Here is a 19355-nt window from a genome sequence, read left to right as displayed (position 1 = left end):
AATGCATTAACAAGGGCTTGCACCTGAAACTTCTCTCTCACAGAGAAGAATGCATTAACAAGGGCTTGCATCTCAAACTTCTCTCTCACAAAGAAGAATGCATTAACAACAAACCCTCATGATGATGTGGCTCCCTCTGAAGCTTCAAGTTCTTGCATCAACCATCTAACCTCCTTGTCCAAGGTTGCCTCTGTTGGTTTGTCAGACTCCCTCTGAATGTTATTTCCTTCTCTTCGAAGAAATTGATGACAATAAGTCCTCAGCCACTCACTCAGTCCTATGGCAGCAAGCTGTGTCTCCATTCTTCAGCCTGCGTGTCTTCCTCAGAGGATGCATCAAGCTCTTTCTCCCTTGAATGCAAACTCTCTCTCGTCGGCCTTATGCTTCTTGGTCCGTCCTGAAAGCATTTTTAGAGAGTTTAATAATAGTTCATAGAGCTAAATTATCCAGAAGAGACATACCAATGCCAGAAGCATACACTATCCTAATGTTATTGTATGAATTAATAACTGCATAAAAATTCATGAGCATTGGATGCTTATCTCTTTATTGATCCTGATAAATACTAATCACTGCATTCAATATAACTTGCTGCTCTTGCGCTCAGATCAGACCACAACCTTCCTTCTACAGGTTCATGGCAGGATCACAGGCCCATGTCCCAGTATTAACAGTGACCCAAAATACATAACACAGAGATTTGAAGTGATGGCTAGGTAAATTTAAATATGGTCTTTGACCATTCAAATTTATCGATGAACCAATTGGAATCAACTACAAACAAATTCTCAACCTGAATATTTTCAGCAAACCTGAAGTCTACGAAGATAAGGCAATCTGATTGTTACCAAGCTCTTGAGCTTTCAGAGATTTTGTTTGTGTTGTACCAAAGGGGTTTATCAGGTCTCTCCTCTGCTGTCAAGAAACAACAGCGGTGATATCCCTCGGACCACACCACTCTGTTATCATTGCCTCAATTCTCACACTATGTAGGCGGAACATTTTACTCAGAGCCAGAATAGCTGCACCCCCATAAACTCAGACTAATGATAGAGTAATTATAAATTTATTCTAAAAACTCTACTTCGAGACCACCTTGTCTCGGTATATCTCATTTAGAGAGCTATACAGTTACAAAATAAAAAATAAAAAAAATAAAGAAACATATCACCAGCCTACAGAACTCTTCTTGCATGATGCCTAGATGTGGTTCTGCCCTTTCCATGGTCCTGACACTTAGCATACAGCTATGGTCAAGACTTCATAAAAACAACTATGCACCAGAACTTGATCTATTGATTGTCAAATGGGCTGCCAATATGCATATGTCCAAATCATACACACCTGCTCATAGGCTCCGAAACTTGATTTATTTATTCCAATGAAGAAGCCTTACAAATCTGGACACTGCATCTTCTTGAACTCCTTTTGAAGGAGCGTTGGAAATGACATCAGCAATCAACAGTTGTGGCTCGAGGATCAACTCAGTCCTGTCGTCAAATTTCCAATTCAGTTTGGCCGCGATTCCTATTGTTGGAGCTTCGGAACTCGATCTTCAATAATAATTAAAACTCCTACACAAACAATCTCTGCGGCGCCAATCACTGAAGCAACAGATAATATGGGGACGAACACATCATTTCGTTTGACGAAACATTCACAGCTTACAACTTAACTTCCACCGGTGACGAGCATTGCAGAGAACTCGAACTTGACCAATCTGCACAGCAGCGATAGGGGATCGTCCTTCCTATGAGTGCTGATACAAGTCGATATGGCCTGCGTTGGAAGTCACAGGCACACAAACCAAACAATCACCCTTCAGCCAGTTGAAAGGCGCTCGCAGTATGGAACTCCCAGGCCTTGCCTTCACATAAGACTCACGCTGGAAGGAATGAGCCGATAATCTGGAACTTATGCCACTCACAGGTCAATGGTTAAGAAATCTCGATGAATAATAGAAGTCCTGCCATCAATAATAAAGTTGTCCAGATCAAGTTGTTGCGCCAACAGATAACTTCCATCCTGATCATGCCAAGGCTATGCGATGAAGGGGAAAAAATATTAGCAAATTGCAGCTCGTATTCTCCTCACTGTTTTTCCCTTACGGCCTCTCTCGATGATAATCCAAGTGCACCCCAACAGCAAAAGCTAGCTTCTCATGCCACCCAAGTTAGCTTCTCTAATGATGCTAAAATCCTCAAACTTGTGTCTGGTGATGTATGCCAATCAAATAATGAGAAAGAAGTTCGAGCCTTCAAAATACGCCACGACCTCTTCTCAAACAAATAGAGGGGTCAATCCGGCTTAGACAATGATATCGCCTCCTCAAGAATAAGGATAAAGAGTGCCTTAGATCTGATATGAAGTTGCCAATAACGCTCGTAGAAAGAGTATGAATATTCCACTCTCAACACCATGAAAAAAAAGTATGAATATGTAGCGGCAGTGAGTCAATTCCGCAACCTGAGTTAATGTAACACAACTGTGCCAGTCGTTTCTACGGCTTCCACACCCCTGGGTTTTCTCCAACAGTGATGTCGCCATTAATAAGCCAATCTAAAATACGCCTCAGTAGCCCAACATACAGCTTGATATAATTTCTAAAGAATAGGCACAGAATCGAATATGTTCTAATAGATGCTAAGATAGACGCACTAAAAAAATGAGAACAACAACAGAGGGTTTGATGCTTAATCAATTCTACTCACGATCTTTCTTAAACCTGCTCTGATACCATGTTATTTTTATGATCAGAATTAGATTAAGCAGAGCTCAAACAATATTGAATAATTGACACATCAAAATACTTTGGGAAAACCCTCCAACATGAGGGAGGAAAAACCCAGCAACAAGATCTCTTATTATATTTATCAAAGTGCAAGATGTCTTTACAAAATCGCTTCACTCCTTGAAGCTAGATGAAACAATACAAACTGCTGTAGAAGATATACGAACTGCAGTGGATGAGATTCAATCCAAGGAGAGGAGAATTGATCTCCCCTTATACCCTAGCAAAGGTGTCTCTTCTTCAAGGGTCAGCTCCCTTCGAATCAACATGACTCTTCTCAAGGGTGGCTGATTTTCCCAAGTCGGCCCTTTAAATATTTTGCTAAACAAAAATGAATCACCCTTTATTAATTATTGGTCAACATAAATATGCAAAGCCAAAAGGCTAATTGCATATTTGATCGTAGTTGGCCAAGGAGTCTCTCGCCGCTATAATCGTCAACAAGCTCCATTAATATCCTTGTACATGTTGATGAAGTGAATTCTTGCTTTAACCTCTTTATGCTTCCCTTTGTATCCACTTACAATCAGACTTGCAAAAGAAAAATAATATGAATTAAAACATTATGAATCAAAGAAATAGTCATTAAATGATTCACAAGTTTAAGTATAAAATGTATGTTGCATTCAGGACTAGGTCTGATTTCAATCTCACATGCCTCATTTAGGTCCGGCCCCTATGTTTAATACTCCTTATGTTTTCATTAAGATCTGCACGTTTCAATTAGGTCCTCATGCCACATGCTTTGGGCCCATACATTTCAGCTCTTCATCTAATTGTTTTTCCTTGTATTCACTTGCCTTAAGCAAGGCTACATGTTTCAGTTTAGGTCTGTTCATCTTAATTAAGATCAACACGCCACCCTTGGGTCTTAACCTTACACATTTCATTTTTGATCTGCCCTATGCCACACGTTTGACTTAGGTCAGAACCCTATTTCATGGTTGAGCACATTATAACCCTCCCTATGCACAAAGATGGGCACAAATCATATATTTAATTGCACAAGCTTTGGGGGTGGGCACAATTTGCAAGGAGTACTACACAAATTGTTGCTATGGTGCATTTTACCTAGTGTTAAGCACAAAATAGGGAGCAAATTTCACTTGAGTGTGCACAAAATGTTGCTTTTGCTTTCTGAGCACAGAGAATATAAGTGGGCCTGCTCTATGCACCAAGATCATCACTCAGTCAAAATTTTGTGTTTCTCCTTCTCTGATTTCATATTGAATGCCTTGCTGAAATCTTGTTCTTTCTCCCATTTAGGTCTTATTAATCACTGTTTAAGGTCTGATCATCACTTCATGTGTTGCAGGTCTGATTATACTTCCCTCTTGCTCTGGTTGATTCTTTACCTTCATCATGATGAGTGCATTGTGTCTGTGACCTTGCACAACATGAAGCGCATAATGCATGGGGGTGTGTATAATGCGCCCTAGGTAGGACTTGGGCAAAATTTCACATATATTATACTGATTTCCTACTTAACTTGTTGCTACACTTAGTGCATGGGTGTTTGAGTCATATCTTCAAGGAGGGCGCATTTTACACCTGCCTCTGCACAAATGGGGCACATTCTACTCCTGGACATACACAATATGGGGCGTAATGTGCATGAGGGCATGCACTATGTGCTCAAACTTGGCAAAATTGTGTCTCCTTTCCGTCAACTTTTGGCACCTTGATTGATATGTTGCTAGGTTCTTGTGAAGTTCTAGGTGACACAAAGACTTTAATATCCCTTCTAGGTTAGGCAGAAATCTTACCTTCCTTTGTACAACTTAGGGCACAATGTGCATATGAACATGCACTGAGCACCTCCCTCTAGACTTAGGCAAGATTTTGGTGATGTTATCCTCATACTCCATGAACTTGTTGCCGTTGCTCATCGTCTTTCTTGGATCGATTTTATCATTGGGAAGCAATTAGCACAACCATTAGATCACCTCAAACAATCCTATGCTTCATGCTGTATGGCGCAAATCTTACACGGTATTGCACAACTAGGGCGGCAAATGCAATGTGCGCCCACCTTTCATACTTAGTCAAATTTTCGTTTCCTTCCAACTTGGATGTTATCTCTCTCTATTTTGTTGTCTTTATCTTGCTCAGTGATAGGTTTCAGATCCCTTAATTGTGCTTAAGATTGGAGAGAGTTGGGTGCATTATGATGATGTATTTGCACAAGATGTTGAGGCATTGTTTTCTCTAGACTTAGTCAATTTTACTCCTCCACTCAAACTTTCAATCATTTAATCAAACTAGTCATTTTAATCTCCTCAAAGGTCCCATTCATTCCAGGTTGTGTGCATCTAGTGATCTTGGGCGCATAATACATAGTCAGGTGCACAAACCCTGCTGGCGCACCAAGATAGACTCCCACCACTTAGACAAATTACACCTCTCTTGGCTTGTATACCAATTCCAATCAACAAACCTAAAACTAGTCATTTTGATTTCCTCAAAGGTCCCATTCATTCCGGGTTGTGTGCATCGAGTATCTAGTGATCTTGGGCACATAATGCATGGTCAGGTGCACAAACCTTGCTGGCTCACCAAGATGGATAAATTACACCCCTCCTGGCTTGTATATCTATTCCAATTAACAAACCTTATGCCTATGACAATGATGACAGCAATTTTTGACATCTTTTGCAATATTGACAACACTTGGAACCTTTACCTGATCGAATCAACCTCCTCTCAGTAAAAGGTTAAAGACTAAGAAACTATTGCTAAGCCAAGAAAATCTAAGCAAGACACCTACCTAAAATGTGAAAAGTGGGGGTCCCCATTTGCAATGGGGCGATGTGTGAAAGCGTCACAACACGTACCTAGGCGAACTTGTACCTGGGCAAACTTGGTGCAGGTGTGTGCATCAGAAGGGCTGAACCCAGTGCGGGTGCACGCATTAGAATGGCCGAACCTTGCAACATGTTTTTGGTATTGCAAACCTAGAATGAACCTAACCCTAATGTTTTTTTTGATGGATCCATAAATTGGATGTGCAAACTCAAACTTGAACCAACAACATAGGTTAACAGTGATAAAATTATGAAAAATGGCATGCATGTGAGTGTGGTAAGTTCATATCCCTTGGATGCTGTAAGTGATGCTATCCCTCGATGTTGTTGGGTGTTCTGCCCCTTGACCCCTGCTCTAACTTTAAAAAGCAAAAATAAAAATAAAAAAAGATTTTGAGCCGTGCTATAAAGGAAAAATAACAATCCTTTCAATTCTCTCAAGTTCTTCCCAATTAAATCTCTATGCTTTTGTTTTGTTGAGTCAATCCCAATTCTGAGTAATGCAACTATGAGTGCAGCAGCATTGCGGATTTGTTTGAGACACATGCATAGGAATCCACATAGAGTGAGGCTGGGCCAAGTGATATAGGCTCCTCGCTGCTATAGTTCATGACTGCATCGTGTATTTTTTTATATTTGATGCAAGGGATATCAATGAGTTTTATTCACCGAAGGCACTCAAGGATATTTTTATATTTAAAAATCTTGTTTCCTTCAACTCAAGTCTGCTTCTGTACTCATTTGTTCGATGTATACTTGGGTATATAATCAAAGAAGCTTTTAATTGATTGTTTTATTATGCCTTCAAAGTTTATTAAGTGAAGGGTGCAAATTAGCAGCTTTAAATCTTAAAATATCTCTATAATTCGTTGTGTTTTTAGTTTGCTGATTCTTTGCCTAATATGAAGATGCAAAGCATTTTGTTTTTGAAAAATCAAGAAATACATTTGCTACATAGTTTGTGCACAAACGACAACAATTGTATTGTACTGTAAGTTATTTTCCCATGCAAGCACTAGATAATTTGATCATTGCATTGCTTGCCGAAGATAAGTGACCTGTGATGAAGTGGACAGGGCAAACCCTTGTAATGTAAAAGGAAGTCAAAGTAGGATCAGAACAGTATTGCTCAGTATAAAGGAGAATCATTTAGAGAAAGATAAAGGGAAATGAAGAAAGACAAAATCTGTAAGCTTAAAGGCATCCATCTTGCAATAGATGTCACTCCAGGTGCAGAGGAAGAGTGATATTAGCAAAGTGAAAAGCATACGGTAATAGGTATTAATGAACTTCCAGTTAAAAGGTGGGTTGGATTGAACAAGGTCACACAGATGAGAGAAAGCCTACCTCCATAATACTTTTGGGTGATAGAGGACTTCCCTGGTGTCTCTGGGACAGATGATTCAGGGATCTGATCAATAGAAGGCAGGTGGTTACAATGTGAAGAGAATTGGCTTGGAGCTGATGGTGATAGTGCAAGAAATGGGTGTAGAAGGGAAGATAGGAGCTTTTGAACCCTAGAAACCATTTTTTTTGTGTATCTGTTTTTGTAAGAGGTGGGTTAAAGTCAAATTTACTTACACACAAACAGGGTCTGTTGGGAAATTAACATTGTAAACTGTATGCCATAATAAAGGTAATATTAAACGTAATTCTTATAACATTTAATGTTAGGAGTTCCAGCAAATGTCTTTTTGTTTGGTTAATTAAAAGTTATAAAATATATCGTACAAAGGAAAATGTTCACAGCATTGTTCGAATTGGAGGAGAATGAATTTTGGCAGTTCAGGCAGAATGTAAGTATGGAAAAAGGCATTACAAAGGATACTTATTGTACTTGAAACACAATGCTTATTGATTCTTATCTATGGAGTTCCTGTATTAAGTTCAAACAGAACAGTTATTACTAAATATGCAACCCATGAGAAAACAGAAATAAGTCAAAGTAATTATTTGCAAGTGAGCTATTATTCCTATGGCCCGCTATCATTGTTGGAGCAGTTGGTGGATATAATAATCATCTTTGAAACAAATAAAAATATGAATGCAAATGTATTGCACCCTTCGATCAATTATACATACCATCCTGTTTGCCCATCATTTATGTCTTAGTGTTGTTAGAGTATTTTATCAATGTACTAAAGTTGAGTCTTCAATTGAGCAGCACTGAGAACTTAAAGTCAAAGAGTTAAAAATACTTGATGATCAAGAGTTAATGGATTTAGAAGAACAATAAGCCATTAGGTTGACAGGTCCTTGAAGATGATGGATTATATATCATGTTTTTTTCTTGCTTATGTTTCTTATTCTCTTGTTCTTGTTTGTTGGCAGGCTACTGTGTTTTTGTTGATGCAGAACATTCTCTTGACCCAACACTGGCAGAAGCTATAGGTGTTGACACAAAAAATCTACTGCTTGCTCAGCCTGATTGTGGTGAGCAGGCTCTCTGTCTCGTAGATACTTTTATTCGGAGTGGATCGATTGATGTTATTGTGGTTGATAGTGTAAGTACAACTGCTTCCTAGCTTTCTCTATTTTTTTTTCTCAGCAGAAAAGTTAAAGATGGCTAAACAATGACACGGCTGATCTTAGTGCTATAAGAAGGATTTTTAATAATTATGGAGCATGTTTTCATGTGTCTCAACCAATAGAGAAAACCTATTTTTAAGCCAGTTTCAAACAATAATATATAATCCTACAATGAGCCCTGATGATTCTAAATCAAAATTGTTTCGCAGAAATCTAGATGAGTGTCCTTCTTGTAACGTTATTTTGTTGGGTAAGCAGGTATTACAAGTTTATAAACTTATTTTATTCAGCAAGGATTGTGAATGATTAATCTGTAGAATACAGTTGACCTATTATTTGATGTTGATTTGGTTAGAAGATAATCTACATGTTGTGTAAATTCTAGAGATCCCATCTGCAGTGTTCCTTGTCAACTCTATCATTGTAAAGATGAAAATATCTATCATTTGTGTCCTTGGTATTCTGTATGGAAAACCTTCTGGGCTACCATTTGCAAAATGCATAGCTTCCTTTACCAATTTCCCAAAACTATAATTTTCTTGTGGGCAAAGTTTTACTAAAATTCTCTCTCTATATAATTCTTAGAATACCTGTGTATTGTGTATATTTCTGATCTTTATTAAAATGAAAAATTCACTATTGAAAGTTTTAATTGGCTTGCTACCATGTCACATTTAGTTGCGTCGGATGACAGGTTTGACTAAGCATTTGGTATTTACAGGGGTGTGGGTGTTTGATGTGTTTATTTCTTATTCAATCATTTAATAATGGATAGCCTTGGTGGCATTAAACCTCTAGATTAATGTCGAATCTACCCAATATAGCCAGTACAATTAAATTGATGGTCATGGCACAGTCAAAATACTTAAAGGAGTTGGTGTTGTATCTTATGGTTGCTTTTGCAACTTTTTTGGCCTTTCTCATGTAGTAGGAAACATGATAAGATTTTTTTTATAAATTTTGATTTATTTTTTGCTATAACAGTTAGAATTGTAGTTCTATCTAGGTAGCTTTGATGGGATATCGACTTGCTTTCCATCTTTGACTATTCCTTTAACATGGATTGTTAAATAATTTCTGCCACTGGTTATGCTTTTTTTTGTTATCAAGCGCTTTCATTTTTTATGATTATAGTTAAATGTTGTTTTTCTGACAATAACAGGTAGCAGCGCTTGTACCTAAAACTGAACTGGATGGTGAAGTTGGGGATACTCATGTGGCACTGCAGGCAAGATTGATGAGCCAATGCCTGCGGAAGTTGACCCATGCTTTATCTTGTTCACAAACACTTCTCATTTTTATAAATCAGGTAAGAAGTATATCTTTCTTCAATTGATTATGTTTAATGCTGTTTTGGGTGATTTGTCAATGAAACATCTGAGAATATGATTATTCCGTGGTTTATTATTGCAGGTGAGAGCAAAGTTAGGTGGTTTTGGCTTTGGAGGCCCATTAGAAGTTACGTCTGGAGGAAATGCATTGAAGTTTTATGCATCTGTCCGATTAAATATCCGTAGAATTGGAGGTGTAAAGAAAGGGGAAGAGGTATGTACTTAAATATCTTTGGATTTTAGGAGCTTTCGATTGTTTCTGTTCATTTTTTTTGTTTAGAAATAATAAATCCTAAAATGGCAAGTTTGAATCAACATATCACAAATCAGGAAATATATTCCTATGCTTGGGTTTTGTATAAGTTGGCTTTCCTCCAAGGTTCATCTTGTCTCAGAAGGAAATAATTTTTGGAAAAATGGTTGTTGGGTCAGCCGAGCAATGAAGAGATATTTCTGTGGTTAGAAAGAACAAGGTTGCAAGGAAGAAAATTCCCGAAACTCTCTTTTAAGAATTATAATTTTTATTGAAATATTCAACAGATATCTACATTTTTTCTGATCATAATATGTCTGATTCTGGACACAGTTGTACCTATCCAATTGGACTGGATAGTTGTGGGTAGGAATAGAATGTTTTAATGTAAAAGAGAGAAAAATAATCGAACTAAATGCCAGCCTTTCCTTTCCTTTACGGTTGTTTGTAATAATAAATTACTGAACTTCCATCATAAGAATGACTCAGTAATGGAAAGGTCAAAGTTTAGGCCATATTGACATGCAAGACTTTTGGAGTGAAAATCTAGTATCCATGTGGTTTATTTTTCATTACATTACTCATGAAGATGTGACCAACTAGTAGAAGTATTGATGGGAGAATCATGCATACGATTCCCATTGTTTAGGGTTTCAAGAGAGATAGAGATTGAAAGTAAAAGTTATTCGTATGAAGCTTGACAGTAAAATCACAAGCATGTAACCTTAAGTACACCCAGAGATTGAAGAACAAAAATAATGTTTATGGTTTCGAAGTTTATTTGGAGTACACATCAATGTGCATATCATGTAACTTCTGCTACAATTTTTGTGTCAAACTTGAGGAGAAAGTCTACAAAAAATCCCAAAATTATGCAAGCAATGCACATGAGCTCTAAAGAAGTATTAAATGACAAGTATTGACTCTGGACAGAATGTAGTGATAAGCAGCAGAACTAAAATAGAGTTCAGATGCAGAATCCTTGTCAGATGGCAATTAAAGTTCCTTCCCTACAATTTTTTGTCATTTACAAGATGACTAAAGAATGAGCTTCATGTGCATAAATTGACAATCTACATGGCATAGTTGACTGAAAAAATGCTTGCTACCATCTTTTAGGAAAATTTAGATGAAAACATTCCTTGACCGAGAAAAAAATTGAAGTGTACATAAGAATTGTATGGCATCAGGGCTTCCAACTGACAAAACTACATTTCAAATATCCCACAACGCTAGAAGCATAGATTCATTCTGTCTTTTAAGTTAAAAGAATTTTAAAACATTTATAGATAGGTGAAGTTAAGTGTGATTAGGGCTAAAAGCTAAAAGCATCTGCTTCAGTTAAATATTTCTTTATCATTTGGCTAATATTTTGAAATATTTCAGAATTTTAAATGTTTTTTAAGTTTTATATAAAAGCTGGGATGAATTTTCAAAAATTTGGTCTAGAAATTTGACTATCATGAAGAGTTGTCATCTTGAAATAATATAGGGATCAAGCTAGCACATTAAGCAATTACCTTCTACCGAGTAGCCATTGTATAACTCACACCCATGCTGGAAAAGGGGAACATACATCGTAACTATAATTTATTTTCAAATAGATAGCAAGTAACATGTCAGAGATGGATGCCATTTTAAAATCCAGAGCAGACATAAATGGGATTTTTATGAGGCGTATGCAAGCATTGTATTTTCCTTCTTTCAGCAGTCAGCAAATAATTTATGTTGGCAGATTGAACTCCCTCGTCATCAATAGGAATCATGGCAGGAGTAGAGGTTGATTTCATGGGCATTAAGATGAGTTGATCTCAATGTAATTGGCATGTACGAAACCCAGATTGCTTATCTATGTTATTGAACTCAGACTGGTTTGTTCATGATAATAGAACTATTCATGGTAAGGTGGGAAAATTCACACTTGAAGGTAGTCATGGTTATTCAAACTTTACAAGTAAGCCTGGAGAAACGCAATTATCATTGTATCGATCCCACAGATGATGAATAGCAGAGCTGGAGGAAAGGCACCACAAAATAGTTTTGTACCACATTGAAGACCAAGAACGTCAAGTATGATTATCTAAATCAGTTTTGAATAGTAGACACATTTTGTATTGTGTTTTCTTTTATCTAGTTGTAAGTTGTCATATTTCTGCAGAACTTATAAATTGAAAATTTTATGTGTATGTGCATGCTGAACTGGTTTTGTATTTCATAATTATTAGTTTGACCATCATGCCATACCATCAGCTTTTAGTTGTCAACTGGTGATTCTCCATGATCCAGGATGCTTCATTTACTTCCAAGTTCTCCATATTCCATCCTACAATTCAACCACCCATCGTCTGTGGGATCATTGCGATCCTTAATTGTTTGCTAGGCTTTGCTTGTTAGAGTGTAGATACTCTCAGTTACTTGTTTCTCCAGGCTTGCTTCTTGTAAGAGTGTAAATGCCTCTGATTACATCCCTAAATTACTTACCTGTAACCCTACAGATACCATCTAGTTATGCCACTTCTTTTTGTGTAGCTTGTAACAACATGCTCCCCCTAGCAAATTCTCTAGCATTCTCTTGCCTTTAACCCTGTCAATAACATCTAGTTACTCCACTTCTTTTTGTCTAGCTTGTTAAGCTTCTGGCAACGGTACTACATCATTTACAACTTTGGATGCTCCTGCAGGAATCTATGCCTGAACTGATACTTGGACAGGATCAGTTGGTGATGTGTGATGTTATGTGTTATAAATTTATAACCTTGGGGTACAGCTTGATAAAAATAAAAGAAATAAGGTTCTTTGAGGTCTTCTGTACTCTAAGCAGCATAACCTCACTATTGGGAAAGTACTTGCAAGTCATCCAAATCTTGATTAGTTTATTTGAGTTATGCCATGTATTAGCTGAGCTAATTGAATATGCTCATTATCTTATCTGATCCACACCAGTCTTGTTGGGTACTTTGCTTCTTGACTTTTGAGTATTGCAATAATTAGTACTACTTTATGGATGGACATTGGTGGGGAAAATGGATAGCATTCTTAGGACAGATAATTGAACCTATCTTTGCTGTCCTCTTTTTCGCAAAGTTTTCTGTTAGTTCAATGTAGAATTGTTTATTCAAAGAAAGAGTTGTGTGATATGTGTTTCCTGGGAATCATTCCAAGAGTTGAAGATGCCTCAAGATAGGTGAATGCAATTTTCAAGAAAGCAATATTTCTGGAGCTGAAAAGAATATTTACTGTCGAAAAAAATAAATTTCTCCATATATACAGTCTTTACCTTGTATTTAAAGAATTGGCTAACAGTCCTCATTTTTTCAAAAGTTCAAAAATGATATTTTGAGAGTTGTGCATCAATTTTTACCAATTATCTTTGGAAGTGGTAGAAAGTAGATATTACAGCCAGCAGAGATCTTGAGTGTTGTTAGATTTGATAGGAATAATTATATATAGTTTGTTTTCGTTTCTTGATCAAGAAACTAATTAATTGTAAGGCAAGATGGATACAGAAATTTGTTTCAAGAGACCGGTTTTAATGATTTTCTGCTAAATTGACAATTGGATTTTTTTCAAGATGGTACTTTTTAGAAACTATGAACTTTATTGTTATAAAATTAAATAGAAAAAATTATATATGCTATTGTTTTTTGTCTTTAAATTTAGTCACTCTGGCTATTTATGTTGCTTTCTTGTGAAGAGCTTGCTCATAGTCTTATTTGCCCATGATATGGCAATTATGTTCATGTCTGCATATGGTTTCCTGAAGGGTCTTATTGTGCCTAATCACATTTATTATGTAGTTTTATTCATATTTCTATTTTAATTGTTTTGCCAGATGGTTGGAAGCAACGTTCAAGTAAAAGTTGTGAAGAACAAACTGGCACCTCCTTTCAAAACGGCAGAATTTGAAATCGAATTTGGCAAAGGAATTTCTTCTGCAGCTGAGGTCTTGGATTTAGGTCATAAACATGGATTAATCCCAAAATCAGGGAATCATTATAGTTTGAATGGTGTAAAATTCAATGGTAGAGATAAAGCCAAAGCATATCTTGCAGAGAATCCAGACACCTGCCAGGAACTCGCAGAGAATGTAAAAGCAAAAGTTTTAGAGGATTTAAGAGATAAACATGATGACCTTGAGAAATCTTTAAATGCTTCCATGGAGAAAGCTGTCTCTGATACAGATGTTGAAGACACAGAGGTTACCGTAGTGGCTGAAGCATAGTATTCTCTAAAGATGGTTTTGTCAAATTATCCTCTATATGAAAATGCATAACTTGTCTTATCATTAGATAAATGAATGCTTTTATTAGAGGTGTTTCTCTTGTCTCTCAAAAAAATCAATGCCAATGAAGGCACTTTTTACAAGCATAACATGTCTTTATCAGAAGCAGCAGCAAATATATCATAAGAATGTACAGAAGTGTCTGAAACTTGGGAACATACCTAACAAAAGTTGGAGGGGAAATGTGGTATTCAGCCGTGCAATGTTGGATATGAAAATTTTGTTTCTGCCGAAGGTGACAACCATGGATAGATTACAGTGTTGTGACAGATATCCTTCTGGAATGTCATTAATGCTTCCGGTTCTCCAATTTTGTAATATTATTCTATTTTTATCAGTAGAAATGTCATTGCTCGAGAAAAAAGCAGCTGCACTTCAGTTTTTATTCCCACTATTTAACAAATTATATGGAATAGCAAAAGGATAATAGATATGAAAATATACAATATAGAAGAACACGATTGCCATTCTGGTGGGTCAATGGATTGTGTAAAAGCTATTTCAGCTTTTTAGTTGTGAAATTAATCCAATATATTAATTTGAACAGGTAGTGATAATTTTGAGGAATACCGATTTCCAGCAAATTTCTCAAATTTTTATTTGAAGACTTGAATTTTTTTTAGCATCATTGAATATTCAGGTTTCTCCACTGTCATGGTTATGAAAAATGTGTAAATTTTGTTTTGGCGATTTCCATTTTTTTTAGTCAGTTGGGCAATATAGCTGGAGCAAGTGGTAAAAGAAAATGATAATTTTTCTGCTTATTTGTGTCATGTTGATCTCGTTGTATACTTGTGATAAAGTAGTGGTTAACTTCCAAGCATATTTTTGGCATATTGTTATTTTGTCATTTATAGTTTATTTTTTAATCGTTTTCATTTGGAAGGATATTCTTTTTGTAAATGGCTATATGCCTGATCGTCTATTTATAAAGGCATGATAGTGTTTGCATTAGATGTGACAACGCATCTCATATGGCAGATAATATTGTCAAAGCACATATTATTTTTGATAAAAGCCAATTACTTTGTATAAGTTTTAGATGCAGACCATCTTAAAAACACACAATACAATAAAGTATGAACTATCCACAATAACATAGCATGCTTACATTAAAGTAGCCATTTTTGTCCTGAAAACAAAGTACCATAAGACCACTTCCAGCCTTCAGTTACCTCCTCTACTCCATAATAGATTGAATTTTGGAGTTAGAAACGGATTCAGAAATGAAATCACCTACACTAGTGTTTTTTGGAGTCAAAACATCTTTGAACATATTCTAAATTGTATCTTTTTCTTCTCAACTTCTCCAAATCAGTTCTATTTTCTTTGATCAAAATGCAATTTTTCTTGACCACTCTCTCCTGAGGAGAGGAAGCATGAACTATAGCCACAAATTGTAGTGGAGAAGAAAGGGGGAAGAGCTTTATACCATTAAGCAGCCATCTCAATTCTACCCTTTGGAGAAGACATCTCAGCTGAACTACCTGTCATCTTTGATGCCCTGCTTTTAATTGATAAATGATAATAAGAAGCATTTTCGGCACCAAAAATGAATACTTGCATGATTCAAGGTTTGTTTTCATGTTTTTTCACCTACTTGCAACTATACTAGTGCTGGCAGTCCTTTAGTTATGTCAAACTCAAACTTGTGTTCTTGCCGATGTAGAGTGCACAAGACCACTAGTTTTAGGATGTAATGCCATGAAATTGCATGACAGATTTCATATTCCTTAACATCAAACATCTAACCAATGTTGCAAAGGGAGGTTAGGAAGGTGCACCCTTATTGACATAATTGAGAAAGGTACGATAACTTATTGGACTCAAGAAATTAGAATTTTTGCAACAATAGGTGCGTATTCCAACACCAGTGACCTTTCATTGTACGAATAAAGGTTCTATCTTCTCTAGATCTACATAACTATATAAGAACCCTTATAGCATAGAGAAAAGTCCATTTAGTTTTATAAATGTGCATGCTCCATGTTTTGGAGATCGAATCATTTAAAAAGTTAAACTGGGCCATACCCTTAAACTCATAGATAAGAGCTTGTTTTTTGAGATTTTTTCCCTCTTATCTAGGAATAGGATGGATCACTTCTATATAATATACATGGGATGATTTGAGCACCACTTTGTGTCGTAGTTAGAATGCTATTCTTTTGAACCCAACACAATGGAAACATGATTTGAAGAGGCTTTTTTGGATTACCTTAAAGCTTTAAATAGTGATGTTTTGGTTATGATACAATCCATGGGGGGAAATTCATTACCAGCAGCATTTGATGTTGCTATTAGAGCTGAAAATAGTCTAATTCAAGCTGAAAAGATAGCATCCAGTCCTACCATGCTTATATTTCCAGAGCCTATATATTTCCAGAGGTGCAACCAACTATTTCAATACAAGTTCCTACCATTGCTGCTGTTCCAACTATTCCAGCTCTAGGTTATCAAGTTCCCAGCCAAGCCAATGCTGTTCGAGCCCATTTCAAGAGCTCCAAGAGATCAAAGGGTTATTACAAACCTATGGTAACAAGATAGTCAACTTGAGAGGCAACAAGGCCAAAATATCAAACCTTATCAAGGTACTTATCAGTGAAATAGACCTTCTATTCAATTTGATCCTCAAGCCCAAAGGAGATATTTCAACCAAAGGCCTTTCCAACCCTATAACACCAACGCACCCAACTCTTCTTGGGAGATTGTACCAATCCAAAACAACATGACAGATGATTATGAGTGGTGTTTGCGTTGTAATCAGTCACATAATCAATCTACTAGTTCAAATGGTATGTTGAATCAAGCTCTTATGGTACAAAACAATACTATTGTCCCAAGAGATCCATCGCGAGAAGTTCATGAACTTTGAATGTCACCTTGATGAATTGACAAGGTGAGGAGTTTTGTGGGGTCAGTCATCGACAAAATTAGTCATACACCCTTGTAGCAGCCAATACAAGATCAAAGAAAAGAGTTGTTGACATGGCGTAGCAAGCTGATAAGGACAAGAATCAATCTTCTACAAGTCCACAGGGCCAAGTGGGGCCTTCCTCTTCTCAAAATGTTCAAATTCTATCAAGAACACAATTTGTGGTGAGCAAGGATCAACTTAAAAGCCAACCACAAACAACACAAGTACAAGTGGATGTTGTTGTTCCTAAAGGACAACATAAGGTTAGTACAAGTAATTTCGACATTCTAAATCATATGAAGAAAATACATGTTAGTGTTTCTATGTGGGATTCTTTAGCCCTTCTTGGGCAAAAGGATTTACTGCATGATGCCTTGTCTAGCCTTTCTTTGTCAAATGAGTCTTCCAATGAGCAAACCCCTAAAGTGGTACTCACCAATAATCCTAAAGAGGAGTGATCAACAGACCAAGGTAGTCAAGCCACCCCCATTTTATGTAACTTTAATTATTGGCCAACATTTAGTGCATAATTGTATGATAGATTCAGGTGCAAGCAACTCGGTCATACCAAAGCAAATAGTTGTTAAGTTGGGAGTGTCATATGAGCCATTGACCATGGGTGTAGTTCAGTTAGATGGGACAACCATTAATATTGTTGGAGTAATTAGAAATATGATTCTTACCCTACACGTTTGTCCCAAATTTTCAATCCCACGGGACATCTATGTGATAGATTTACCACCCTACTTTGCCATGTGCCTTTTAAGAGACTTTACTGCTAAGTTGGGGGGGTTTTAGAACAAGGTATGGAACCAAGGTAACCATTAAATAAAAAAAGTTGGCCAAAGATGATATGGAGCCATATGTCCCAAATCTTGTTAATGCCAATTTAGCCATTTATGAGCAAGAGGACCATGCTATCCCAAGAGATCCAAACCCTCCTATTGATGGCATTCTTGATTTGATTTTGGATGAATGAGCGTCTGAAAATCATAAGGAGGATCCTTTTAAAAACATGGAAGAGGCGAGGCTTGGGATATATATGTTTCATGAGCAAGTGTCCCAAACCCGATTGAGGATGAAGGACACCATGATAATTATAATTCTAATGAGCTTTGGAAGCGCTATTTTGACGGATCTAGAAGTAAGCTTGTTGTTGGTGGTGGTTGTATGTTAGTTTCACCTAATGATGATAAATACTACTCTTCTTTTCTCGATCAACTCCTCGCGCAAGCGTGGGCTTGGTTAATTTTCATCAAATTTACATTCAGCTGCACTATCAACACAATATAATAGGAGGCCTTAGTTAATGGCCTACAATGGGCAAAAAAGAGGGGAATCAACTATTTACAAGTGTTTGGTGATAGTGAGTTGATTGTCAACCAGATAAGAGGTCTTCATACCACCAAAAAATGATCTTTTGAAGTCTTACAAGCATAGGTTATGGGATCTTATTGAAGATTTCCAAGCCTTTAATCTACTGTCCATTCCTAGAAATCTTAATAAACATGTTGATAAATTAGTTGCTATAGGAGCTCAACATGATATTCCTAGTGATATCAGTAACAAGAAGGAATGACAATATGCGAAAGTCATTGTTAGATCTTCTATTCCTAACAATATTGATCATTGGCAAGTTTTTGATAGTGATCGGTAGATCGTAAACTTTTTGAGAGAAGAGGTAAAATTTCCAAATGGTAATCAAGAAAAACTCAAACAACAGTATGAAGATTGGATCATATAGCAGAAAACAAACAAACTACTCAAGGGTTTGGTTACATTAGAGTCAATTTTCAATACATATGATCAAAAAAAGAAAGGAGAAAGCTAGTATGTAGATCAAAGAAGAGCACTATGAGAATGTTGAGATCGTCAAGGTTAAGCTTTTAAAGCTTGGCATGACATGCACATTAGAGGAGAGACATGCATTTGTTTTACTTTGTCAAGAGTTCAGTGACATATTTGCATGAGAATATTTAGATTTGAAGGGTTTTGATCCTAGCATTGCCCAACATACCATAGAATTTGAGCCTAATGCCAAACCTGTGAAGTAAAACAAAGGCCTCTTAACCCCAAACTTGAGCCCCCCATGGTTAAAGAATTGAATAAACTCATTGAGAGCAACATTATATTCTCTATCAACCATACCTCTTGGGTGTCAAATCTTGTTCCAACTAGGAAAAAGAATGGTGAAATCAGACTTTGTGTTGCTTCTCAGGGTACAATCAAATTTTAGTGAAGGAAGAGGACCAATTCAAAACAACATTCACAACCAAATGGGGTAGTATGACTTACAAGAAAATGTCTTTTGGTTTGTCTAATGTTGGAGCAACCTTTCAGTGTGCTATGGACATTGCATTTCAAGGTTTAATGTATAAAATTGTGTTGGTTTATTTGGATGACACGACTGTTTTTTCAAAGAATTCAAATGAACATTTGACTCACTTGAAG

The 19355-nt window shown here is 36.6% G+C and overlaps 1 protein-coding gene across 1 annotated transcript in view; it reads left to right on the top strand.

Annotated features, from left to right (window-relative positions):
• LOC131073617 (uncharacterized) overlaps positions 1–14536 on the top strand; it is a 57658-nt gene extending 43122 nt beyond the window's left edge. The window contains exons 5-8 of the mRNA XM_058010094.2: positions 7927–8099; positions 9287–9433; positions 9538–9669; positions 13541–14536. Coding sequence (XP_057866077.2) covers positions 7927–8099; positions 9287–9433; positions 9538–9669; positions 13541–13930 — 842 coding nt within the window. The 3' untranslated portion in view covers positions 13931–14536. The remainder of the gene's footprint in view (positions 1–7926; positions 8100–9286; positions 9434–9537; positions 9670–13540) is intronic.
• Positions 14537–19355: the final 4819 nt, after the last annotated feature.

Source organism: Cryptomeria japonica, chromosome 11 (assembly GCF_030272615.1).
Source record: "Cryptomeria japonica chromosome 11, Sugi_1.0, whole genome shotgun sequence".
NCBI lineage: Eukaryota > Viridiplantae > Streptophyta > Pinopsida > Cupressales > Cupressaceae > Cryptomeria > Cryptomeria japonica.
This window is presented reverse-complemented; position numbering and strand designations above follow the sequence as displayed.